The sequence below is a fragment of the Carcharodon carcharias genome, chromosome 13 (assembly GCF_017639515.1).
Source record: "Carcharodon carcharias isolate sCarCar2 chromosome 13, sCarCar2.pri, whole genome shotgun sequence".
In the NCBI taxonomy this organism is placed as follows: Eukaryota; Metazoa; Chordata; class Chondrichthyes; order Lamniformes; family Lamnidae; genus Carcharodon; species Carcharodon carcharias.
Window position 1 is genome coordinate 54597544 of NC_054479.1, and position 27513 is coordinate 54625056.

At 41.6% G+C, this 27513-nt stretch overlaps 1 protein-coding gene across 4 annotated transcripts in view; it reads left to right on the forward strand.

Annotated features, from left to right (window-relative positions):
- Positions 1 to 27513, forward strand: part of lztr1 (leucine-zipper-like transcription regulator 1) — a 142883-nt gene that overhangs the window by 100875 nt on the left and 14495 nt on the right. The window contains exons 11-18 of one of the 4 annotated variants that reach the window (XM_041203307.1): positions 109 to 219; positions 6225 to 6317; positions 6748 to 6843; positions 7951 to 8134; positions 13290 to 13459; positions 13927 to 14083; positions 19634 to 19760; positions 26424 to 26573. In XM_041203307.1, the coding sequence (XP_041059241.1) occupies positions 109 to 219; positions 6225 to 6317; positions 6748 to 6843; positions 7951 to 8134; positions 13290 to 13459; positions 13927 to 14083; positions 19634 to 19760; positions 26424 to 26573 (1088 nt within the window). The remainder of the gene's footprint in view (positions 1 to 108; positions 220 to 6224; positions 6318 to 6747; positions 6844 to 7950; positions 8135 to 13289; positions 13460 to 13926; positions 14084 to 19633; positions 19761 to 26423; positions 26574 to 27513) is intronic. The other 3 variants (XM_041203308.1, XM_041203309.1, XM_041203310.1) reach the window with 3 other exon arrangements.

Here is a 27513-nt window from a genome sequence, read left to right on the forward strand (position 1 = left end):
CCCCACCTCCTGTAAAAAGATTTTTTCACCAATAGTAAAAGAAAGCGTAGACAAGTGATTTTCAAAGTCACTTCAGTCCTGAAATGCCTTCATCCTTTCAATTCTCAGATGCCCAGTGGAAGACTTTTCCATGCTGCAGCAGTTATTTCTGATGCAATGTATATCTTTGGTGGGACTGTGGACAACAACGTGAGGAGTGGAGAGATGTATCGGTTTCAGGTAAGCATTGTGACAGGTGCTTATGTGCACATGCACTTAAGCGCATTAGGTCCTATTTTATAAAACGAATGCTGCCTGATGCCAATAATGGACACTAAACCTTGAAGAATGGATTGTTGGGAATGAGTGTCAAGACCAAAGCGCTGAAGTTAAATTGTACCCTAAATTAGTAAAAGTTAAGCTGAAGATGGTGAGGCATGTTCAGTGATCTTTAATATGTATCAGTGCTTACAAGTACACTTTAAATAATCATTCCTTGTAGTATTAAAAGAAGAAACTTAGAGGTTCTGGATACTCACTAGGCTTGCTGTAATGACTTTGGCAAATTTACTATGCCGCCTGATTTGCACTGCCAGTACTGTATATTTTTTCATATCTAAAAGATTATTTCCAACAGCATAAAAAAAATGGAAGAACGTGAGCGCCATCGCTCGATCACAGCGTGTGAGGATTTGGAAAATTGAACCATCACAGTTATTTACACAAGCATCATGGCTTGAGATTTTTATAGTTATATGAAAGTATTTTTAATCAAATAATTGCAACCACTTCATTTACAATATTTTTAGAGATGTGAATACATTTTTAATTTTTTTATTTCATCTTAATTTGAGCTAGTTTCTTTTTGGAAAACTTTCACTGGAAATCGGATAGCACTGACAATGAAACACAGCAGTTGCAATTTGCGGTATGCTGTACCAGTAGAAGAGGACAGCACACTAATTTCACCTCATTTCCATGATTGTGGCATAGCCCCAAGCAGTTCCGAAGTTGCCGGCTGCTGTTGTCCTAGTAGCATTGTGCTGAAAGCATGCAACCCACCTAACCTTCTGTTAAAGGAAACTTAAAAGGAAGCTGCTCTGAATGACATGAGGCTGGTGCTCAGCACTTTTGCTGCAATTCTTAACTAGGAAAATCGAACCCTAGGTCTGAGAGGGGGCTCCAGGTCACCGCTGCGGCACTGAGGGAGGTGTGAAGGGGGAGAGACGCCATGGTTCTGCGGGAAGACAGGAAGCCTTCAAGGGCCACAATCACGAGGAAAGGAGATCAATTCCTGGCATCTGGACAGCAGAACTTAGCAGCAGCGCCACAAGAAGTTTAATGACCTCACACAGGTGGTCAAGGTCAGTGAATGGCATCTACCTACTGCTTCATCATGCTGCTCCATGCATTACACCCTCACCGCTCACCCGTCAGCAACCCCTGACACTCAGGACTCACGCTTAACATCCAGATACCCTACCATATCCTCACTGCCAATGCTGCCAGACTTGCACTCACCTCTCATTACTTTCACATATCTTAAGCTTAGGCAGGCATTTCGTCCAAACTCAATGCAACACAATCATTAACATTCTTCCCTCTTTCCTGTAGGATAAGTTGGCACACAACAGAAGAGAGCAGAGTAGAGCCGGGAGGGGACCAGAACACCAGCATCTCCTGTTGGAGGTGGCTCCCCCCGCCATGGGGCCGGCTGCAAAAGCATTCATGGTATCTGGTGTCACTGAGAACATTAAAGATGATGGTATACTCCTGTTTTATGCCTACTTTTCAACTCTCATCTTACCCTCATCCTGCTATCTTGTATGATGAGCAAGTTGCAGAAGTTGTGACCACAAAACTCTTGTTTCAAATCCCACTTCCTCTCCTCACTCTGCCTTCCAGTTCTGATTTTCTGCTTCCAGATATTCAAGAACCGCTGCCTGCTCAGCCATAACAGCCCAAGGAAGAAGAGCGAGAACAACAGCAGTGCAATGATGAAGAGGCCCTGTCACTTATCTGGCGCTCAGCTGCCACCTCAGATACTGGCAATGCATATACATTGGAGGCTAGTATAGAGCTGGGATCAGCCCATGGTGAGTCACCAGGCATTGGGGGCTGCAGCTAGGCTAAAGCTAATGGATGGTTCCTTTGCCAATCACTGAAGGATGAGGTCACAGGTCAGTCTTACTACAGGGGTCTCAGATGAGAACCTCAGTGGAGTGATACACAGAAGAAAGCTGATGGGCATGTAAACCGGGACGTTGGGCTCATTGGCTGACCTGTCAGACAGTCTCCTGACACTGCTAAGGAGCATGGAGCAGTCTGGCTCCAACTTGGCACAGAAATGCACAGAACTTCTTTCCACAGCCTCTACTCGATTTCCCTGTCATGCCTCTGCTCGACTTCCCTGTCATGCTGCAGATCCAGAGGCAGTGCAGCTGCAGACTCCATACCTGGTGCAACCTTTGTGTGTACAGGTCACCTAATCCTCTACCCTTGAGGATGCAGCAATGCTCCTTGTCAAATCCAGGAATTCACCATAAGACTTCTAATGACACTCCACAGTACATCCAGACACTTTGCAGTAGCAGAATTATTCAAAATTACCTTCCCTGCATTTTGGGTGCCTGGCCCTTTAAGTAGCACCAATGCTGGGCCCCACTTGCAGCTGAACACCTGCTTCTTCGTGAATGATGTACAAATTCAGACAATGGACTTGCGTGAACCAGATTGGACAATGGTTGTCAAATCAGCCATTCGAGCTGCGTGACCTCAGGATAGTACCGATTTAGCTACTTCCGACACTTAACGTGGTTTTCCTTCTCAAGATGGAATGCTGCACCAGTAGCGGCTGCTAATGCAGAGTGCAGGGAGGTTGGCTTCCGTGGCACTGCAGAGGAGGCACTACACAGATGAAATTCCTTTAACTTTTTTTTAAGGTTTCTTGTTCAATGTTTATTCTCTACTTGTTGAGGAAACTGGTTGTTAGGTGATGCACTTTAGTTAGTAAGAAAAACAAATAACACCTACACTTCAGAAAATAAGAAACTGCACAGGGTGGAAGAACAAAGGAATCTATGGATACAGGTGAACAAATCATTAAAAATAGCATCACAGGTCATACGAACATACGACCATATGATTCAGGAGCAGGAATAGGCCTTTTAGCCCCTTGAGCCTGCTGCACCATTCAGTAAGACCATGGCTGATCTGATTGTGGCCTCAACTCCACATTCTGCCTATCCTTAATAACCTTTGACTCCCTTGTTAGTCAAGAATCTATCTATGTCTGCCTTAAAAATATTGAATGACCTTGTCTCCACCGCTCCCTGGGGAAGAGTTCCAAGGACTCTGTGTCCTCTGAGAGAAGTTGTTTCTCCTCACCTCTGCTTTAAATGGGAGATACCTTATTTTTAAACTGTGCCCCCTAGTTCTAAGGGGAAACATCCTTTCAGCATCCATCCTGCCAAGTCCTCAGGATCTTTTATGTTTCAGTAAGATCACCTGTCATTCTTCTAAACTCCAATGGATGCAGGCCCAGTCTATTCAACCTTTCTTTATAAGATAACCCCGTCCACCCCCATCTCAGGTATCAGTTGAGCGAACCTTCTCTGAATTGCTTTTAATACATTTATATGCTTTCTTAAATAAGGAGGCCCAAACTGTACAGAGTACTCCAGATGTGGTCTCACCAATACCCTGTACAACTGTAGCAAAGCATCCCCACTTTTATATTCCATTCCCCTTAATTGCCTTCCTAATCACTTTCTGTACCTGTATACTAACTTTTTGCCACAACACGCAGATCCCTCTCTACCTCAGAATTCTGCAATCTCTCTCAATTGAAATAATATGCTGCTTTTTTGTTCTTCCTGCCAAAGTGGCTGCCAAATTTTTGCCCACAAACTTAACAGAAGTCCCTTTGCAGACTCCTTATATCCTTTTTACAACTTATTTTCCTATCTATCTTTGTATCATCGGCAAATTTGGCCACCATACATTCAGTCCCTTCATCCAAATCATTGCTATAAATTGTTGAGGCCCCAGCACTAGTCCCTGCGGCACTCCATTCATCACATCTTGCCAACCTGAAAATGACCCATTTATGCCTACTCTCTATTTCCTGTTTGCTAACCAATCCTCTATCCATGCTAATACGTTACCCCCAATACCATGAGCTCTTATTTTGCGTAGTAACCTTTGATGTGGCACTTTGTCAAATGCCTTCTGGAAATCTAAGTACAGCACATCCACAGGTTCCCCTTTATCCATGTTGCTTGTTACTTCCATAAAGAACTCCAATAAATTAGCCAAACATGATTTCCCTTTCACAAAACCACATTGACTCTGTCTGATTGCATTGAGATTTTCTAAATGTCCTGCTATAACCTCCTAATAATAGATTCCTGTAATTTCCGTATGACATATAAGTTCACTGGCCTGTAATTTCCTGCTTTCTGTCTCCCTACTCTCCTTAAATAGAGGAGTCACATTCGCTGTTAACAAATCTGATGGGACCTTTCCAGAATCTAGGGAATTTTTAAGACACTATGATGAAGTCCAGCATGACCGTCGGGACTTGTCAGCTTTTAGTTTTAATAAATTTTCTTAATATCCTTTCCCTGGTGATTGTAATTGCTTTAAGCTCTTCCTGATTCACAATTATTTATTTATACCCTCTACAGCTGCAAACTATCTGTTAATTTCACCCACCATTTCCTTATTTCCCATTATTAATTCCCCATTCTCATTCTCTAGAGGACCAACGCTCCTTCACTTACTCTTTTCCTTTTCAAATACCTGTAGAAACTTTACTGTCTGTTTTAATATTCCTAGCCTGCTTTCTCCCATACGCTAATTTCTCCCTCCTTATTAATCTTTTAATCATTCTTTGCTGTTCTTTATATTCTGTCCAGTCTTCTGATATGCTGCTCATCTTTGTGAAATTATATGCTTTTTCTTTCAATTTGATAATGTCTTTAATTTCTTTAGTTAGCCTCGGATGGTTCATCCTTCCCTTAGAGTCCTTCTTTCTTTCTCAGTGGAATGTATCTTTTCTGAGCATTCTGAAATTTCTCCTTAAATGTCTACCACAGCATCACTACTGACCTATGCCTTAACCTAATTTCCCAATTCACTCTAGCCAGCTCTGTCTTTGTGCCCTCATAATTGCCCTTATTTAAGTTTAAAACACTACTCTTAAATCCACTCCTCTGTCCTTCAAACTGAATGTGAAATTCAATTATATTATGATCACTGTTACCTTTACTATGAGTTAATTGATTAATCCTGTTCATTGCACATTATGAGATCTAATAAAGCCTGCTCTCTGGTTGGTACTAGAACATGCTGTTCTAAAAAACTGTCCTGAAAACATTCAATGAAGTAATCATCCAGTCTGCCAATCTGATTCGCCCAAACTATATGTAGATTAAAATTACCCATGATTATCACTGTAACTTTTTCACAAGCCTCCTTTATTTCTTCCCGTATACCCCTTCGTACAGGGTGGTTATTGTTAGGGGGCCTATAAACGTCTCCCACAAGTGACGTACCTTTACTATTTCACATCTCTAAAGGTTGACAAATACATTAAAAATGCTAACAAAGCACTGGGATTTATTTCTAGGGATATGGAATTCAAAAGAATAGTGACATTATCTTAAAGTTATATAGGACCTTGGTCAGGCCACACCTGGACCCAGCTCTGGTCTCCATATAATAAAAATGTTATAGAATCCTTGAAGAAAAAAAGCAAAGAAGATGTACAAGAATGGTACCAGAGATTACAGCAATTGGGAAAGATTGAATAGGGCCTTTTTCTTTAGAAAACAAAAGACTCTTAAAATTATGATTGGGTAGGACAGGGTAGTTATGAGGATTATGAAAACCATAAATACAAGATAATTACAATGCAATAGGGAAATGAGGAGAAATGTCTTTATTCAGAGAATTGTTACAAAATGGAACTTGCTACCATAGGAAGTGGTTCAAACAAATGGCTTAGATGCTTTCAAAGGAAACTAAATGAGTACATGAAAGAAAAGAGAATAGAAAGATACGCTGAAAGGCTATGATGATGTAGATGGAATGGAAAGAAACTCGTGTAGTGTAAACACCAGCACAGACTAGTTAGGCAGAATGGCCTGTATTTGAGTTGTATATTTTACGTAATTCTTTGTGTTGTCAGTATGCAGCACCTTCACATCTTACATATTCAAATCTCTGCCTTTCAATTCCAGTTTTCTTGTTATCCGAAATGCACTTTACATGAAGACTATGGGAGGCTGTGGGAGAACAGGCAGTTCTGTGATGTGGAATTCATCCTAGGAGAGGTAACTGTTACTAACCCTGATTCACACCAGCATTTTCAGCAGTGTTGAAATTTGGTTAATAAGGGAAAAACTGCCTTTAAAAGGTGAAAAGTAATTGAACCTGCATCTGAAGTGTTGTAACCTGCAAGGCTTCTGACCAGATGCTGGAAAGTGGGATTAAGATGAGTAACTAGTTTCTTTTTCATCTTTTTCTGGCTGGCACAGACATGATGGGCTGAATGGCCTCCTTCTGCACCATAACTTTTCTATGGCCCTATAGTTTGAGTGATGCAAAGTGTGAAATTTGTCATTTCAAGAATAGAACTTAGTGTGATCTAATACATCAGGTGATTCTTCAGTAGCTTTTATCATCACTTGATGCATCTACCCTAGTTGATAATGTGTCTTGAGGATGAAGTATTAATCATCATTTTGTCTGACCTGATACCAGAAAGAAGAGCGAGTTAAAGGACATATAGCAATGGTTACAGCTCGAAGCAAGTGGTTAAGAAAGAAGATTATCCAGGCCAGAGATCGGCTAAAGCAAGTAAGTTATCTATGACAGGTGTAAGGACTTTACTGTGCTTTGCAGAGCTCCTCTCCCGAATGTTGCTGAAGGCTGCATCATTTGAAAGTGAGGAACCTAGATACCTGGATCATGTGTTAATCCCTGATTAACACTAAAGTTAATGGAAAAGGGATTGGCGTACAAGAATTGCTGTGCTTATACAGGGTTTTGGTGAGACATCATCTGGAATACTGTGCAGTTTTGATCTTCATATTTAAGAAACAATATAATTGCATTGGAGGTGATACAGCGAAAATTCACTAAATTGGCCCCTGGAATGAGGTGATTGTATTAAGATGAAAGGCTAAATAAATTGGGCTTACATTCTCTGGAGTTTAGAAGAATGAGCGGCAATCTCATTGAAGCCTACAAAATTCTGAAGGGGCTTGACAGGGTAGACGCTTAGAGATTGTTTCTGCTGATTGGGGAGAACACAATGTTAAGGACCAATCATTTAGGACTAGGTTGAGGAGAAAATACTTCACTCAAGGGCTGTGAATCTTTGGAATTCTCTAAGCTAGAGGGTTGTGGATGCTCCATCATTGAATACATTTAAGGCTGGGATAGACAGGTTTTTGGTCTCAGGTAATTAAGGGATATGGGAAGCAGGCAGGAAAATAAAGTTGAAGCCCAAGATCAGACATGATATCGAACAGCGGAGCAGGCTCAATGGGCCATGTGGTGTACTGCTCCTATTTCTTGTGTTCTTGTTCTTGTTAAAGGGAAGAGAGAATCAGACGGTGCGTAAAACCGACTGCCAAATCACTGAGCCTGTGTCATGCCACTGGGGTAGGCCGGTTCCTCTCCCCCAAAGTGTAGTATAACTGATGCATTATGCATATCCTAACTTTTAACAATGCTTTTCCACTGTCTTTAGATATTGCTAAAGTTGACTCCATTGTTAGTCCCAGGTGCCTTTTGATGAGTTGCCTTGTAGTAATCCTGCAATATAAATGCAAAAACGAATGGAATGTTATTTTATCCTCCTGTCAATGGGAAAATAAGGGGGCGATTGTGAACGTTTTCTTCGTGTCCATTATCAAATAACCAATTTGACACTGATTTTAATATTTTACTCCAATATATGTACTTCCTGGCCATCAGAAAGCCAAGCAGGAGACCGCAGTTGGAGAAGAAATAGCAGGCACTAACCTGAAACCAACAAGTTCACTGCTTCAGTTGGAGGTGGTGATCCGTGAAGCTGAGGCACAACCATTTGAGATCCTGATGCAGTTTCTCTACACAGACAAAATCAAGTACCCACGAAAGGGTAATGTTTAATTTATTGCTGCTAAATAAAATCCCCCTAAATCCTATTTTAATTTTTTAATAACTAAACCCCTCTGCCTGCTTAATTTCAAATAGTTTGCGGGGAATGAAGGGAACTCTGTGTATTCCTTTCTAATCTCTGGAATTCAGAATTGACCCTTTATCCATAGAATTTCTCAAACTTTTTCCTTCCATTTTTATGAATAAATTGTATATTATATATGCATTAAGCAAGTGCCATTATAATGTTGCCTGGCTTGCTGGGTATTGCCATTGTTTTTCTGCTTATGCTAATCCTTTGATGGTTGGATTCTTGTAAATGTGGAAAAGCTGTCAGTTTGACTTGTTTAAATCTTCCACCATGTTTCAATAATGTAAATTCCTTGAATGATTAAGTAACACTCAGGAACTGGGCTGAGTTGGCACATACCTGTGAAATAAATCTGGCAAAGAATATATTCCAAGGAAAGCTCAGAGAATACATTTTTGTGGTTTTCCCTGATATCTTATTTAAACATTATTTTCTTTAATCTAATTTAAATAGGATGTAACTCTAACCAGGCCTATGATTGTGTGTGGTAAATGACTGACATATGTCCAGCTGTTGCCCATTTAATGTTTTGTACTTCTAAATGATGCTGGATATTGTTTAATAATCTTACTGTTTTTGAGCTGACCACTGAACACAAGTAACAAAACAACAACAACTTTATATTTACAACCAATGTCCAAGATTCCTCCATTACCATCCCTAGGTATGTCTTGTTGCACCACAGGACAGACCCACCAGAGGTGACAGCACAGTGGTTTACATTTTGGAGGGAGTGGCCCTTGGAGTCCAGAACATTGACTCCTGACCCACTGAAGTCTCAAGTCAAACTTGGGCAAGGAAACCTCGTGCTGATTGCCATCTACAACCTGTACTCAGCCAACAAATCAGTGCTCCTCCATGTTGAATGCTAATTAAAACCATAGGATGGTTACAGCACAGAAAGAGGCCATTAGGTCCATAGTGTCTGTGCCGGCTCTCTGCAAGGGCAATTTAATTCGTCCCACTCCCTCACCTTTTAGGGGCAAATTTCTTTAATTCAGATAATTAGCCAATTTCCTTTTGAAAGCAGTGATTGAATCTGCCCCCGTAAGGCGCATTCAAGATCCTAACCACTCACTCATTGCGTAAATAAGTTTTTCCTCATGTTGCCTTTGGTTCTTTTGCCATTCGCCTTAAATCAGTGTCCTCAGGCTCTCAACCCTTCCGTCAAAGGGAAGAGTTTCTCTGTTATTCTGCCCAGACCCCTCATGGTTTTGAACACCTTTGTCAAATCTCCTTTAAAACCTTCAATTCTCTAAGGAGAACAACCCCAGCTATCCACGTCACCCAAGTCTTTCACCCCTGGAACCATTGTTGTAAACCTTTACTGTGTCCTCTCTAATGCCTTCACATTCCACACTCCACCCGACCCCTACACCCCCACCCCCGGACTCACTTGCTCAAGTATGGTCCCAAAATACTCCAGTTGAGGCTGAATCATTGGCCTGAATTTTACCTTTGGCGGGCTCGCCCGATGAACGGACCCCCAACTGCGATCGGACCCCGGCCGCGATTTCACGCTGGCTGGCCAATTAATGCCCAGCCAGCGTGAAATGCACGCTGAAAAGCTCAGTGCTGCTGGGATGGCGGCAGGAGGAGGATGGGCAATGACATTTCCCAGGCACAGGTGAGTGCTGTGAGAAAGCTCCCTGAAGGCAGACAGCTGCCTCAGAGAGCTGGAAACCTGAAAAAACTTAAATAAAGGTTTTAAAAGCTGAAAAAAAATGTCCATGCATCACAATCAATCACCTGAAAATATAGTTGATAAAAATGCTGCCCACAGATATTTATTTTTATTTTATTTCATCACGGAAATTTCATTCTGTCCTTGGATGAAGTTTGATGAAAAATGCAAAGGCCACCTGGCTGATTCACCCATCCACCAATCGTAACGTTGAACGGACAACAAAAAATTGGAGACAAATGTGCCGTTAATAGGCTTAATTGCCCTCTTAATTGTCAGCGGGCGCACTTCCGATTTCTGCGCGCACCCGCCAAACGAAATATCACACGAGGGCGCGATGACATCGGAACACTCGCCCAACATCATCTCGCGCAATTTTATGCCCCAATCAGGTCAGACGCGCACTGGCATGGGACATAAAATTCTACACATTGTGCTATAAAGATTCACCACAACTTCCTTGCTTTTGTACTCATTGTCTCTTTCTAGGTCTTATTAACCTCTTTCTCAACTTGCCCTGTCACCTTTAACGAATTGTAAACACATACTCCCCAAGTCCCTCTATTCCTGCACCCACTTTAGAATTGTATCCTTTATTTTAAACTGCCACTCTGCATTCTTCTGACCAAAATATATTACATAATACTTCTCTACATTTAAATTTCATCTGTCATGTGTCTGCCCATTCCACGAGCCTGTCTATGTCCTCTTGAAGTTTACCACTATCCTCCTCACAGTTTACAGTGCTTCCAAGTTTTGTGTCATCTGCAAATTTTGAAATTATGCTCTGTGCAACCAAGTTAAGGGCTTTAATATAGGTCAAGAAAAGCAGTGGTCCTAATACTGACTCCTGGGGAACCCGACTATGTACCTTTCTCCAGTCCAAAAAGAAACATTCACTACTACTCTGTTTCCTATCACTCAGCCAACTTCATATCAGTGCTACCACTATCCCTTTTATTCCATTGCTTTAACTTTGCTGACAAGCCTCTATGTGCACTTTATCAAATGCCTTTAGGAAATCCATGTGCATCATGTCAGTGACACTACCCTTATCAAACCTCAATAAGTTGTATAAAAAAAAAAAAACAAAAAAACTGCGGATGCTGGAAATCCAAAACAAAAACAGAATTACCTGGAAAAACTCAGCAGGTCTGGCAGCATCGGCGGAGAAGAAAAGAGTTGACGTTTCGAGTCCTCATGACCCTTCGACAGAACTTGAGTTCGAGTCCAGGAAAGAGCTGAAATATAAGCTGGTTTAAGGTGTGTGTGTGGGGGGCAGAGAGATAGAGAGACAGAGAGGTGGAGGGGGTTGGTGTGGTTGTAGCGACAAACAAGCAGTGATAGAAGCAGATCATCAAAAGATGTCAACAACAATAGTACAGTAGAACACATAGGTGTTAAAGTTAAAGTTGGTGATATTATCTAAACGAATGTGCTAATTAAGAATGGATGGTAGGGCACTCAAGGTATAGCTCTAGTGGGTTTTTTTTTTATATAATGGAATATATATATAATGGAATATATGAATTATATATAAAAAAAAAACCCACTAGAGCTATACCTTGAGTGCCCTACCATCCATTCTTAATTAGCACATTCGTTTAGATAATATCACCAACTTTAACTTTAACACCTATGTGTTCTATTGTACTATTGTTGTTGACATCTTTTGATGATCTGCTTCTATCACTGCTTGTTTGTCGCTACAACCACACCAACCCCCTCCACCTCTCTGTCTCTCTATCTCTCCGCCCCCCACACACACACCTTAAACCAGCTTATATTTCAGCTCTTTCCTGGACTCGAACTCAAGTTCTGTCGAAGGGTCATGAGGACTCGAAACGTCAACTCTTTTCTTCTCCGCCGATGCTGCCAGACCTGCTGAGTTTTTCCAGGTAATTCTGTTTTTGTTCTCAATAAGTTGTATGTTCGCTGAGGATTGCATAACTCCTCAGATCATCCTACCTACTTGCGGCAAAATATAACATCGAGCTACGTAAGAAGATATTAGGGTTAGCTGACCAAAGGTCTGGTCGAAAGAACACCTTAAAGAAAGAAAGTGAGGTGGAGAGGTGTAGAGAGAGAATTCAGAACTTAGGACATAGATAGAACATTATTTTAAAATTGTGGATCTCCTGTGGCATTGCACACTGTGTGTAAATTGAATTAGAAGACTCACAGTAGAGCAATTTTCCCAATGCTGTTAAATTTGTTTTTTGCTTCTACTCATGGTTTCTATTGGTAAGTGTGGTATTGGTTCTGTCACTACTAGTAGTAAATTAATTATGCATTCAAATTCCACAAAGGCAGTTTGAGAATTTGAAACTGATGTGTGTGTGTGTGTGTGTGTATGTATGCATGTATTATATATACATATAATATTGTATATATTGCTTATATACATTTTTTTAAAATTTACATATATATATATAATATATATAGTGAAAACTCAACTGGTTCACTGATGTCCTCTTAGGAAAGGAAACCTGCTGTTCTTGGCGGTTTGACGTATATGTAATTCTAGTCAGACACCAAGGTGGTTGGATTTTAACTGCCCTTTAAAGTGGCTGAGTAAGCTTCTCAGTTGCATTAAACCATATGGCAGTCAGGATGGCCCAACAAAGCCCACACCCTGAGAATGAGGAATAAAAATGAATCTGAATGAAATGCCAGGGTGAGAACCTGCCCCTGTGTATGTTTCAGGTAAATATAGCTTGTTTACACCTCTGTTTTAAACATTCCCATTTCTGTGGGTCTTTTCCCGTGTATGTAATACTATAGCTTCCTGCCTCTTTATCACATGCCAAAAATACTTTTTACTTTTAATATTTTGAAAGAAAATTAGGTAAATGTTCTGCTCATCAATAAGAGCAGTGGTGATAGAAAATGCAAATTTTTCCAGTTTTTCCTTTCCTGTCAACATAAAGCACTCCCAGATCAGGTACTACATGGATTAAGCACCATGTCTAATTCCTGAATACAGGGAAGTCTCTGCTATCCGGTACACTCCAGGAATGGGAGGTGCTGGTCAATCAAATATGCTGGATATCTGAGATATCAGGTGACTTCCATGTTTTCATCCAGTGAGAAAGCTCCAGGATAATCACACAGATGTTGAGATCTTGAGTGGTATGGAAGCGCAGAAATTGAGTGAGTGGCACAGAGGGGAGATGGTGCTGCAGAGCAGTGGGAGGCTGAGACTAGAGCGAGGACAGACCGCCAATAACTATAACCAGTGAGTTTGACATCTCCAATCAAAACACAGACTCAATTCCAGTTAATATAGAATTCCAGTTAGTGGAGTGCCGGATAACAGAAACTTTACTTTTTTATTGTTATAGCTGAAATAATTAGACTGTGTTTTCTTATGTCATGTAGGTCATGTGCAGGATGTCTTGCTAATAATGGATGTTTACAAGCTTGCCTTGAGCTTTCACCTGGCTCGACTAGAACAGCTGTGCTTACAGTACATTGAGGCCTCAGTTGACCTTCAGAATGTACTCACTGTGTGTGAGAATGCCAACAAATTACAGCTGGACCAACTAAAGGTATGTGTGCCATGCGGTGAGGACAAAGTGACCAAATGGCTTTATATAAGAATGCCATTTACAATCTCACTGTTCCTATCACAGGGAGCTAACTGTCCACCCACCATATTGCATATTATTTGAGCTACTTTATCCAGCAGAGAGTTTAACACCATTGCTGTTTAATTAATTAGCTTTTGAGCAAGCTGTTCCCAGCATAGTGATTAACTTTGCAGCTGAATCAGAGACTGCTTGATGTTAGCATTTGGTGCCAAAAATAGAGAGGCGTCCCATTCCCTAACACTGACTTCACTTCCCTGGGATGAGCAGCATGCGTCTTCTCAAGCAGCTCTGTTTTTGCAGTTGGTAGTAATGGGGCAGCTTTTGAAGTGACAGAAAGTGGTCCTTAGGGCACGTACACTAAATTCTTTCAAGAATTGTTCCATTTTGGAAAAGTGGGAGTGTTTTTAATGTCTTCTTTGTTTCAGGAATACTGTCTAAATTTTGTGGTGAAAGAGTCGCACTTTAACCAAGTGATAATGACCAAAGAGTTTGAGCATCTTTCCCCCTGCTTAATTGTGGAGATTGTGAGAAGAAAGCACCAGCCCCCGACACGGGTACATTCCGATCAGCCTGTTGATATAGGTAATTTGTGCGAAATGAACATTTCTTATAGGCAATACTTTCTTGTACTAGTTCAAAGCAAATGCACTTTTCTTAATTTTTTTTTTATCATTTTCTCTTTATAAAGATGTATCATATGTTCCCAAGCTTGATTAACACTTTCTGCAACTGATATCACGTCAATTGTTTCTCTCTGTGGGGAGTTACTTCTCAATATTTCTTCCTGAAGGTCTGGTCAACATCAGAAACTCTGTGTAGGTTGGAAGAACTTGGCTAAGACACTAGCTTGACCACTCTTGTTTGGGATAGAAAAAGCAAAACTGGGAGAAAATGGGAGATTTGTGGTTGGGGAGGGTTGAGGCTTGGACCCACGAGCTGATGGGATGCAATGCAGCGATCCCGGACCGATGAAGCTTGAAGCTGGCTCCATTTGGTCCAGAAAATGTTTTAACCACTTGCATTGATTGTGGTGAGTAAAAGCAAAAGGAAAATGCCTCAGCCCAAAGTTAGGCACCCTAACAGAAAAACAACTGCTCCTTTACCATATAGAACTGTTATTGGTCTTTTTATGCTGACATCTGAGAGGTGCAGCAGAATATTCAACCATTAGAGAAAGAAAATGATAAAACTCTTGATCTGGATTGATTGTGTCCACACTAAAACTTAGGGGTGAGTCAGGAGATGCACTCTTCCTCCTCCTTCAGGTACCATGCCCCAAGAAAGTGTTGACTAGATTGGTCCATGATTATGCTTGGAAAAGTACTGCAGTGGTTTGCCATTGCCTTCTACAATATGGCTGACCAGGAAACTCTCCCACTCTTACTTCCTGCCATCAGGCATATTGGAAGGACTTATAGATTGATAATCAACCTATTTGACCATGTGATGGACCCACCTTCCATGGCATCAAGTCCTGAAGTGAGACTTGAACCCAGAGCTTCTGGCCCTGAGATAGGGACCCTACCACTACACCACAAGACTTCCCTATGCACTATTACATATATTTAAAAATTCATTACAAAAGGGAGTTGCGCCAGAGGACTGGAAGATGGCTAATATGATTCCTATGTTTAAAGAGGGAGATAGAACAAATCCAGGGAACTATAGATCAATTAGTTTAATGTCAATGGTAGAGGAAAGAGGAACCTTTACTACAAGATGTAATAGAAGAACATCTAGAAATTAAAATATTACAGAGTGCTAGGCACAAATTTCAAAAGGGAAGGTCATGTTTGACCAATCTTATTGAATTCTTTGAATTAGTAACAGAATAGGTGAGTACAGGTACTGCAGTCGACTTAAAAAGGTCTTTGATAAGATACTAAATAATAGGTACATGGTTAAGTTGACATGTGGAATCTGGACAAGTAGCAGAATGGATAAGAAGTTGACTACAAAACAGAAAACAGAGTAGGTTTAAAGATAGTTACTCAGACTGGCAAAGGCAGGAAGTGGCTATCCTTAGGCATGGTTGTTTGCCATCTACATAAGCTATTTGTATTCGGGAATCAGAAGTACAATTTCAAAATTTGCAGAGAACCCCATGCTGCGGGGGGGTGTAGTTAATGCAGAGGGGGACTGAGATAAAATACCGGAAGACATTAGTAAACTTGCAAATTGGTTGTGTAATTGGAAAATAAGCTTCAATATAGAAAAGTCAGACATGATACATTTTGGTCGGGAGTATGAGGCCCCAAATTCCTTGGAAAATAAGGGGATAAATGGGTTAGAAGAGCAGAGGAATCTGAGGCTACAAATACTCAAATCATTTAAAGTTGCGATGCAGGTTAATAGGGCCATTTAATAAAGAAAAAGCAAGCAAAGCACTAGGGTTCATTTCTAGAGGGATAGAAATCAAAATCAAAGAAATTATGTGGACGAACCTTGGTTCGACCATACTTGGGGCAGAATTTTATGAGTCGGCAAGCGGGGCGGGGCCCACTCACTGACGCGTAAAATGACGCACAATGACGTCGGGGGAACTCCCGATGTCACCGTGCCCAATTTAAATTATCAGGAAGGCGGGAGCGCGGCAAAATCAGCTGCGTGCCCGCCGACCTGTCAATGGCCAATTGAGGCCATTGACAGGGCCAATTAAGTAATTAAAGGTTGGCAGGCAGGCCAGGAGCCCCAGCGGGAACTAGAAAAAACAGACGTGATGAGGTTTCATGTAGGCTTTTAAAAATTTAAATAAAGATTTTGTAAAAATTATGGACATGTCCCAACTCATGAGGGGACATGTCGGGGAATTTTTTTTTCGCTATTTTTAATATTTTTGAGAGCAGAGCCAACCTCCCTGAGGCAGCACTTAGCCTCAGGGAGATAAGTGCGCTCATTCGCTCTTTCGTGCGCATGCACAAAAGAACACATTCTCAATTTAGGGATTCCCCCCCCCACCCCCGACCACACAGGGAGTGCATAGCACTTCCGTGCGGACGTCACACTGGGTGTGCCTTAATTGGCTGTGCCCATCAACTTCTCCCCCGATGGGGGGAAAATTCAGCCCTTGGAGTATTGTGAATAGTTCTGGTCTCCATATTATAAAAAAGGTATAGAGGCACTGGAGAAGGTGCAAAAAATATGCACCAGGAAGATACCAGAATTAAGACTATACCCAGCAGGAAAGATTGAATAGGTTGAAGCTTTTTTATCCAGCAAAGTAAAGACTGAGGGGTGAGCTGATGGAGGTGTTTAAGATAATATGAGTTTGATAGGAACAGCAAAGACTAGGGGCAGAATTTTCTGCCTGTCGGGCGGGTGGGCGGGCCCGACCCAATCTCCGGCAGGCGGGGAGCCGAACCCCGTCAGCGAGGCGGACCACACCGCCATTTCACGTGGGCGGGCCAATTAAGGCCCACCCAGCGTGACGTCCGGCAGGAAGCGCTATGCGCTTCCTGTGCTAGCGGGGGGATTCCCCAAAAGCAAGAGTGCACTTTTACACGCATGCACATGAAAGAGCGCACATCTCCCTGAGTCTAAGTGCTGCCTCAGGGAGATCGCTTACACTTTGAAAAATTTTAAAAAAAGAAAAAAAAAATCCCTAACATGTCCCCCTCATGTGACAATGTCACATGAGATGGGACATGTTCATAATTTGCAGATTAATTTTATTAAAATGTTTAAAGCCTTGCATGAAACCTCATCCCGCTGCTGGATGAAGTTTCATGTTTTTACTCTTTGCTGCCGGAGCTCCTGGCCTGCCCACCGACCTTAAGGTAGGACGAGCAGGTCCTTTACTTGTTTAAATGATCCTGTCAATGGCCTCAATTGGCCATTGACAAGTCCGCAGGCCCGCAGCTGATTTTGCTGCACCCCCGCCTTCCTGAAAATTTAAATGGGGCAGGATGACATCGGGGGTTCCACCCAATGTCATCCCGTGTCATTTTACGCGATGGCAAGCAGGCCCCGCCCCCAGCAAGCCGATGGCAAAATTCTGCCCTTGGTGTATCTTCTTGCAAGTTGGGGAGACCAGAACTCGGGGCCATGAAAGTTAGTCACTAATAAATCCAATAGGAAATTCAGGAATAAGTTCTTACCTACAAAGTGGTTAAAACTGATACTTCTGTAAGGAATAGTTGAGGTGAATAGCATAAATGCTTTTACGAGAAAGCCAGATGTATGCATGAGGGGGAATAGAAGGATATGTTGTTGGTTAGATGAAGTAGGGTGGGAGGAGGCTTGTGTAGAGCATAAACACTAGCAAGGACTTATTGCACTGAATGGCCTGCTTCTGTGTTGTAAATGCTAACATAGATCGCAGTGTATAAGTTGACCCGGTGTATAAAACAGCCCCATTTTTCAGCACCAAAATTCATGTTTAGGCCTATACTTGGCATATAAGTCGACCCCCCGTTTTCTCCAAAGAAATGCTTTACTCACATTAGGAGTTGACCTCAATTTTTCACCTCAAAAATGCATATTTTACTCAGCTTATAAGTCGGCAAATGGGATCAAACAAGCAATACAGGCTGTGCTGCAAAGAAGATGCGGTGAAGTTTATGACAACGGCCATACAGAGTAGAGGCATGTGGCAAACGATGAACAGAAATGTGTCCTCCGGCAAAAAGGTTTTGAGCTAAAAGTCGTAGCTTTTGCTAACTCACCAAGTAATTGTGCCGCAGTTCGGTGTTAGTGGAAAAACTGGTACGAGAATGAAAGAAAAAGGAATCCTTCCTAAAAAAGATGCTGAAGACCAAATGCTCCATGAAAACAGGAACCAGCCACTGGCCTGATCTGGAGAAGCATGTCCTCGAAAATCGTCAAAATGGTTACATCGTCACCAGAAATGCAATGTATATATATGCACTTAAATGGGCCAAATCAAACCCAGAGTCCAGCAAAAATTTCAGACCAACAGCAAGTGTAGTAGTTGCATTATGGAGCAAAAATGTGCAGCGTTCCAGCAGTAAACCAAGGTTGCTCAGAGAGAACCAAAAAATCTCAATGCCAAAATTGTCAGTTTCCAGCGATTTATCATCAAACAGCAGCAAAAACATGAGTGCCCTTTATGGCAAATTGGCAACTTGGATGAACTGCCCACGACTTTCAATATGCCCAGCAACTGAACCGTTGAGTGGGAAGGTTTGAAAGTAGTTCTAGTGAAAACCACAGGACATGAAAAGACACAATTCATGGTGGTACAAGTCTGCATAGTGGGCGGAATAAAATTAAAGCCTATGGTATTTTTCAAAAGCAAAACCATGCCAAACTCAAGTTCACTGCAGCAGTTTTTGTGCATGTCCGTGACAATGGTTAGGTGGATGAAGTGAAGTTGTGGATCAATAATGTGCAGAATAGATGTTCCGGCGACGTACACAAAGAAAGCAGCTTATTAGTGTGGGATATGTTCCGATCCTATACAAACAATGAGATCAGGGAGTGCCTGCAAAGAAATAACACCCAAATTGCAGTTATATCAGGGGTCTAACATCCATAGTTCAACCATTGGATCATGTGCATGCCAAATGGAATAGGTGGATTGTTGAGAAAATACCTTCAGAAAGAGCGGAAATATGCGTGTTGCCCCACTTGATACTTTATGTGGCTTTGTCATCAAATCATGAGATGCTATTAATGCACAAATTGTCATCAGATCATTCAAAAAAAGTGGAATATCCAATTCTGTGGATTGGAAAATGATTTGTTGTGTTGAGATGATTCTGAAACTGTCAGTGTCAAATCTGATCCAAAGTGGGATCCTTACAATGATGCCAAAGTGACTCAGAATGAATTTGATTAAGTCTTTGCGTTGAATGTTGAAGGCAATGAATTTGACATTTTTTAAATGTTGTGATTGTGGTTAAAGATATCCTGCAGAATTAATTGATTCAATAAACCATGTCATTTTATACTCAGTGTGTATGTCTTTTTAGAAGGACCTACTTATACACAGTCACCTACGTAACATATTAGTCTCACTGTTCTCCGATTGCATGTCAGTAAACTTCAATGCTTGTGATTTATTGAACCTATTTTCAGTTGAAAGGATGTATTTTTTATTTTATTAATTATAATTCATCAGCAGGGCAAATGTTACTTTTGACTTATTATTTTTTTAAATTTTACTGCCAGGCACCTCTCTGGTCCAGGATATGAAGAACTATCTGGAAGGAGCAGGCATGGAATTCTGTGATATAACTCTGCTGTTGGATGGTCATCCCAGGCCAGCCCACAAAGCAATCCTAGCTGCCCGCTCTAGGTCAGTAACAAATGAAACATTAACTCTTCCACCTATTGCTTTGCAGATAACCAGTGGACTTTCTCTTGGTAACAGCTGAAAGATAATCAGAGCTGAGGCAGTTGGGTCTGTCTTAATTATGTTTCTGATTTTTCTGACCCTGTTTTTGGATATTTTGAATTTACTTAACCCTTGCAGTTGCCACTAAAGTAGAGCCTGGAGAAAAGAAGATGAAGCACTTAATTAACGGTGCCAAAGATTGCCTGTTATACTATGCAGCAGCTTTTTATTGTAATTTATCCAGTACTGCGTGTCCGACATGAGCAGCATAATGTTTTAACTAGCACATATCTCCAGATGAAATACAAATCTTAAAATGGATGTAGTTAGATTGTCACTGCTTGGGTATATTCCTTTTTCTCTATCTGTCTCCTTTTGAAAAGATAAAAGCAAAATACTACGGATGCTGGAAATCTGAAAGAAAAACAAGAATTGCTGGAAAAGCTCAGCAGGTCTGACAGCAACTGTGGAGAGAAAGACAGAGTTAATATTTTGAGTCCATATGACTCTTCTTCAGAACTAAAGAGAAGTAGAAATGTGGTGAAATATATACTGTTTAAGGGGGATGGGGCAGGTGAAGCTGGATAGAGGGCCAGTGATAGGTGGAGGCAAAGGGGAGATTGCAAAAGATGTCATAAACAAAAGGTCGAAGGGATGTTTATGGTGGTGATACTGGCTAGAGGAGGTGCTAATGGTGACATTAAGAGTAGAAAGCAGGATGAGCAAGTGATAGATGGCCCGAGTAGGGGTGAAGTGGGGGAGGGGATGGTGTGGGAGAAAAGATCGAAATAGGCTAAAAGGTGGAGGTAAAACAATGAATGGAAATAAATTTTAAAAATAATAATAGAAATAGGTGGGGAAATATATATATATACAAAAATTAAAATTTGAAAAAAGGGGATCAAAAAGGGGTGAAGATGGAGGAAAGAGCTCATGATCTGAAGTTTTTGAACTCAATGTTAAGTCTGGAAGGCTGTGAAGTGCCTAATCAGAAGATGCTATTCCTCCAATTAGCGTTGGGCTTCACTGGAACCACTCTCCTCCATCTGGCTGAACTTATTTTCTCACTGAACAATTTCTCCTTAAATTCGTCTCACTTCCTCCAAATAAACGGTGTGGCTATAGGTACCCACATGGGCTCCAGTTATGCCTGTCTCTTTATGGGGTATGTGGAACATTCCTTGTTTCAGTCCTACTCAGGCCCCCTCTCACAACTCTTTCTCTGGTACATCGATGACTGTTTCGGTGCCGCTTCATAGTCTCGTCTGGACCTGGAAAAATTTATTAATTTTGCTTCCAGTTTCCACCCCTCCATCACTTTCATATCGTCCATCACTGACTCTTCCCTTCCCTTCCCTTCCTTGATCTCTCTGTCTCAATTTCTGGTGATTTTCTGTTCACCAATATTCATTACAAGCCCACCGACTCCCACAGCTACCTCAACTACAACTCCTCACACCCTGCTTCCTGTAAGGACTCCATCCCATTCCTTTGCCTCCATCGCATCTGTTCCGATGATGCCACTTTCCAAAGCAGTGCTTCTGACATGTCTTCCTTCTCCCTTAACTGAGGTTTCCCACCCACAGTGTTTGACAGGGCACTCAACCGTGTCCGACCCATCTCCCACGCCTCTGCCCTCACACCTTCCTCTCCCTCCCAGAACCATGATAGGGTCCCCCTTGTCCTCACTTTTCACCCCACCAGTCTCTGCATTCAAAGGATCATCCTCTGCCATTTCCGCCAACTCCAGCATGATGCCACCACCAAACACATCTTCCCTTCACCTCACCTGTCCGCATTCCATAGGGACCACCCCCTCCTGGACACCCTGGTCCACTGCTCCATCACTCCCTACACCTCAACCCTCTCCCATGGAATCGCAGAAGGTGCAACACCTGCCCATTTGCTTCCCCCCTCCTCACCGTCCAAGGGCGCTTCACTTGAACTTCCTTCAATTTGGTCTGCTGCATTCCCTGCTCCCAATGCGGTCTCCTTTACATTGGAGAGACCAAACGCAGAGTGGGTGACCGCTTTGCGGAACACCATCGGTCTGTCCGCAAGCATGACCCCGATCTTCCTGTCGCTTGCCATTTCAACACACTTCCCTGCTCTCATGCCCACATGTCCGTCCTTGACCTGCTGCAATGTTCCAATGAACCTCAACACAAACTGGAGGAACAGCACCTCATCTTCCGATTAGGCAGTTTACAGCCTTCTGGACTTAATATTGAGTTGAACAACTTCAGATCGTGAACTCTCTCCTCTATCTTCACCCATTTTTGATCCCCTTTTTTCAAATATCTTTTAACTTTTATATATATAATTTTTTCCCACCTATTTCTATTATTATTTTTTAAATGTATTTCCATTCATTGTTTTATCCCCACCATTTAGCCTATTTCGATCTTTTCTCCCACACTATCCCCTCCCCCCAACCCACCCCCACACGGGCCATCTATCACTTGCTCATCCTGCTTTCTACTCTTAATGTCACCATTAGCACCTCCTTTAGCCAGTATCACCACCATAAACATCCCTTCGACCTTTTGTTTATGACATCTTTTGCAATCTCTCCTCTGCCTCCACCTATCACTGGCCTTCTTTCCAGCTTCACCTATTCCACCCCCCACCCACCCCCCCCGCAAATAGTATATATTTCACCACATTTCTACTTCTCTTTAGTTCTGAAGAAGAGTCATCCAGACTCAAAATGTTAACTCTCTCTCTCTCCACAGGTGCTGTCAGACCTGCTGAATTTTTCCAGCAGTTTTTGTTCCTTTTGAAAAGATTTTGTTACAGGTGTGCATAAATCATTGGGCACTTTTTAAAACTATCTCATTTAACATGTGCCTGCACAACTGGAGATTGATTATAATTGGAAATTTATCTAAATCCCTGTAATTGTATCATTTCTATTTAACACAATTTTTAAAAATGTGTGTTGCAGAAAGTGAAATGCAAAATCCAGCTGTCCCCGACTTTATTTTGCATGTTCAAGTTAAAGGAACAGTAAGATTTATAAATGTGACTTGAAACAGACCAAATAAAGCACTAATAAAACGTTTTTATATGACATTAGCTCAAGGTGAAATTTATGCATTGATAAAGAAAATTGTTGATATTACTTACCAGAATCTATTTTTAAACTAAGTCCCTTAAAGCTGCTGTTGCTAATGTGAACATGGGAATTCAGCCAGGAAATGAAAATTTAATTGCACTGGTGCCCATGACGTTCCATAAAATATTTCTGCATTATGCACAGACTTAATAAAAACTAAATTAAACAAACTAACTCTTACTATCTATAGCAAAGATCTGGCACAGATACAATAGGCCAAACGGTCTTCTAGAATTCCCTCTGGCAAAGCTATCTCTTGTAATAAAATCTTTCGTCTTGCATACTCTGAATCATTTAGTATTACAGTAGTATTGCTCCTGAAGTTTCAAAACTACAGTTTACAATTATATAATAAATATATGTACTTTACAAGGGGGAGAAAAAAGGGTGGACATTAGCAAGAGGGAAAAATTTGTGGTGAGTTGATAGTGGAGTTTAGAGTGTTTAATTGCATGGCTTTTGAAATCAGGGAAGGAAATGACAAGGTGGAGGAGCAATCTAGGAAAGCGGTTCCATGGGGCAGGGGCATAGTGGCTGAAGGAATGACCACTGGCAACGGAGTGGACAGAGTGTCAACGAGATGTGATCTGATTTATGGAACAGCAGTGGGGTGTGGGCTTGTATGGCGTCTGAAGGTTGCTGGGGCTGGGTGACTGATGCCATGAAGGGATTAGAAAACGAGAGTGAAGGACTTCAGCTTAGCTTGTACGCCCATGGAAATTTACAGCCAAAACGATAACAGAGAAAGTGAGCGAGACAATACTGTCTCCAAGTTGAGACAAGTAGCTAGATGGCAAGTTGAGGCTGCGATGTTACCTGATAAGAGGAACGAAGTTCACCTAGATAGTCCGCCTTGGGTGGTAATCATGCCTTCCAGCAGTTAGCAAAATATGTTATAGGATGATACAGCACAGGAGGAGGCCATCCTGCCCATCGTGTTTGTGCCAGCACTTTGGTAGAGCTATCCAATTAATTCCACTGCCCTGATCTTTCCCCATGACCTTATATATTTTTTTCCCTTCAAGTATATATCCAACTTTCTTTTGAATGTTACAATTTGAATTTGCTTCTATCACATTTTCAGGCAGTGCATTCTAGATTACAACTTGCTGTATGTACTAAAATAGAATGTTTCCTTATGTCAGCCCTGCTTCTTTGCCAATCACCTTAAAACAGTGTCCACTGGTTGTTGGCCTCTGCCACTGGAAACAGTTTCGCCTTATTCACTCTCATCAAAGCCGATCATGAATTTGAATGCATCTATCATATTTCCTTTTACCATTCTCTGCTCTAAGAACAATCCCAGCTTCTCCACATAACTGAAGATCCTCATTCTTAGTACCATTCGAGAAAGATTCTTCTGTACGCACTCTTAAGACGTTGATACCCTTCCTGAACACAATACTCCAGCTGAATCCTTAACCCCCAGATCTCTGTGTTCCTGCATCCCCTTCAATATTGTACTATTCAATTCATATTGTTCTCCTCATTCTTCCTACCAAAATGTATCACTTCAAACTCTCTGCGTTAAATTTTATCTGCCATGTGTCTGCCCATTTCACCAGTCTGTCATATGCCCTGTGGAAGTCTGTAACTATCCAAAACAATAGTGATTACATTCCAAGTTTTGTATCATCTGTAAACTTCGTAATTATGTTTTGCATACGTAAGTCCAGATCATTAATAAGCATCAAAACTGACAGCTATGCCTTCAGCTGCTCAGGCCCTAATCTCTGGAATTCGCTCCGTAAACCTCCCTGACTCTTTCCCGTCTCTTTCCTCTTTAAAGATGCTCCTTAAAACCTGCCACTTTGGCCAAGCTATTGGTCACCCATCGTAATATCCCCTTATGTGGTTTACTGTCAAAATTGTCTGATAACACACTAATACTAATACCAGTAATGCCAACCCCACCATCTCATAAACTAGAAGACAAACTCTTAAAAAAATCAAGAGATTTGGTATGAGCATTGTCAATTGCAAGTTTTCCAAACATACCCAATGTGGGTTGGCATTTGGTTTATAAACTCAGCGGTTTATTCTCTAACAGGTCAGAGCTGTTCACAAAAAACTATATTACTGCATCTGTTAATGCTTTACAAAAAAGTTTTACTGAGCCCCATACATGGAGCAGGAAGATCCAAAGCTCCATCTCTGGCTTGTCCTCCCCCAGCATCCACACACCAGCACTTCCTGTGGGAATGCCAACTTAATAATCAGGACTAGGGACCATGGCAATTTTTAATCTCCCAAACCAAGAGATTCTGACACTGATTCTGGCAACACTGTCATCAACTGATCCAAATTTGAAATACAGTGCAGATGGGTCTCCTTTAAATACCGCCTTTAATGTATTAAAATGTCCCAAGGAGCTTCACAAGTGTGTTATCAGACAAATTTGACAGTAAACCACATAAGGGGATATTACGATGGGTGACCAATAGCTTGGCCAAAGTGGCAGGTTTTAAGGAGCATCTTTAAAGAAGAAAGAGACGGGAGAGAGTCAGGGAGGTTTACGGAGCGAATTCCAGAGATTAGGGCCTAAGCAGCTGAAGGCATAGCTGTCAGTTGTGAAGTGATTAAAATTGAGGAAGTGAAAGATGTCAGAGGTGGAGGAATGCTGGAATCTAGGGGGAGTGTAAGGAAGAGGTGGTTAAGGGGAGGGAGCAAGGCCATGGAGTCACATTCCTGACCTATGGGGTTCTGTTACTTGTTGGGAAAACTTTTTCAACCCACTGAGGAACCAGGGCACAGATGTTTTAATCTATAAGCATTTGTTGAATCAGAAATCTCAAATTTACCCAAACAAAACCTGCAGGTGCCACAGTTTACTGGATAGAGGAGAGGGTGACCTGTCTGAGTTTAAGAAACATGCCCAAATAATAAAAACAGTTAGTGGTATCCCAACCCAAAAAAAAACTTGCTTTCCTGTATCAGATATTTTGATTTTGAAAATTATCTCCAACCAACTTTTAAAACGTGATTGGAATGCTGTCCTTGAGCACAACTGATGCTGCCGCCTGTCTGTGCTGTCTTGACGTTGACAATAATGGCAGCCACAATAATATTATTGTCTTTCGTGTGACCATTTGTCCCTGAGGAAAGCTGGGCTGGGTGGACAGCCAATATTATGGGGTTGAGAAACTTATCAGACATGATTGAATGGCGGAGCAGACTCAATGGGCCGAATGGCCTAATTTCTGCTCCTATGTCTTATGGTCTTATTAAGGGGTGCACTGTTAAAGTCCATCTAACGAGCAGTTCAGGTTTAATAAAGTTGTAAAATAGGGCCATTTTAATTTTAATTCTGTTTCTCCTTCGGCAAATTCATGACAGAATTACAACATTTGGGTTTCATTTATAAACAGTAGCAAGTTAAAACATAATACTCTAGCAGATTGGTTTTGATTAAATTTATTGTATTATGTTAGAGACTTTTGACTTAACAGTAAATGTACAAATATGTGATCTTGTTTTGATTATTGATTTCTGTCTGATTTTCATAGTTATTTTGAAGCTATGTTCAGATCTTTCATGCCTGAAGATGGGCAGGTAAATATCTCCATTGGTGAAATGGTGCCAAGTCGACAAGCTTTCGAGTCGCTCCTTCGTTATGTGTACTATGGTGAAGTCAACATGCCTCCAGAGGATTCATTGTATCCTTCCTTTGCACATGGTTTCCTTAGACAACAGTAATGCCATCCTTTCTCTGCTATACTTGCACTTCTGAACAAAATGATAGCATTGTGAACTAATACTCTATCATGCTGTACAGTGAGTTATTATGAACAGATTCATACCTGTAGTTCATCGCACAACAGGTTCACGGTCCTAGTCACGTTCGCAGTGGGATGGAATTGATGGAGGTTGGTTAATCACCTTAGCCAAGTCTTGAGAGCAGTACAACCTCTTCCTCTTTGGGAAATAATTGCAGGGAGATAGGGGGAGATCTGCAGAAAATTTAGAACTAAAATGAGAGGATTTGAAAAATACATTATACATTATAGACATGTAAACTTTACTGTCGTGTGCAGATTCATTTTCAACAAGTGAAGAGGGCACTCAGTAGAGCTTCCATCTCACTGAGGAGACTTCTGGCCAATCCTCATCAGACAGCATACACTGAAAACTCTTCTCACATATTGACCGCTGTAACAAATTGCCCCACAATAGCTGAGACAATCCATAATATTCTAAAACAATAATTCCAACAGCATCCAAGACACCTGATCAGCACCTCTTTCACCAACTTAAACATTCACTCCCTCTACCCCGTGCACAGTGGCAGCAACTTGTACCATCTACAAGATGCAGTGCAGCAACTTACCAAGGCTCCTTTGACATCACCTTCTATACCGTGATTTCTACCCCCTGGAAGGACAAGGGCAGCAGACACATGGAAAACCCCAAGTTCCTCCCCAAGCCCCACACAATCCTCACTTGGAGCTATATCCCCATTCCTTCACTATTGCTGGGTCAAAATCTAGGAACACACAAACAGCACTGTGAGCACTACACAGTACTACATGACATAGACTGCAGAGGTTCAAAAAGGCGGCTTACCATCACCTTCTCAAGGGCAATTAGGAATGGGTA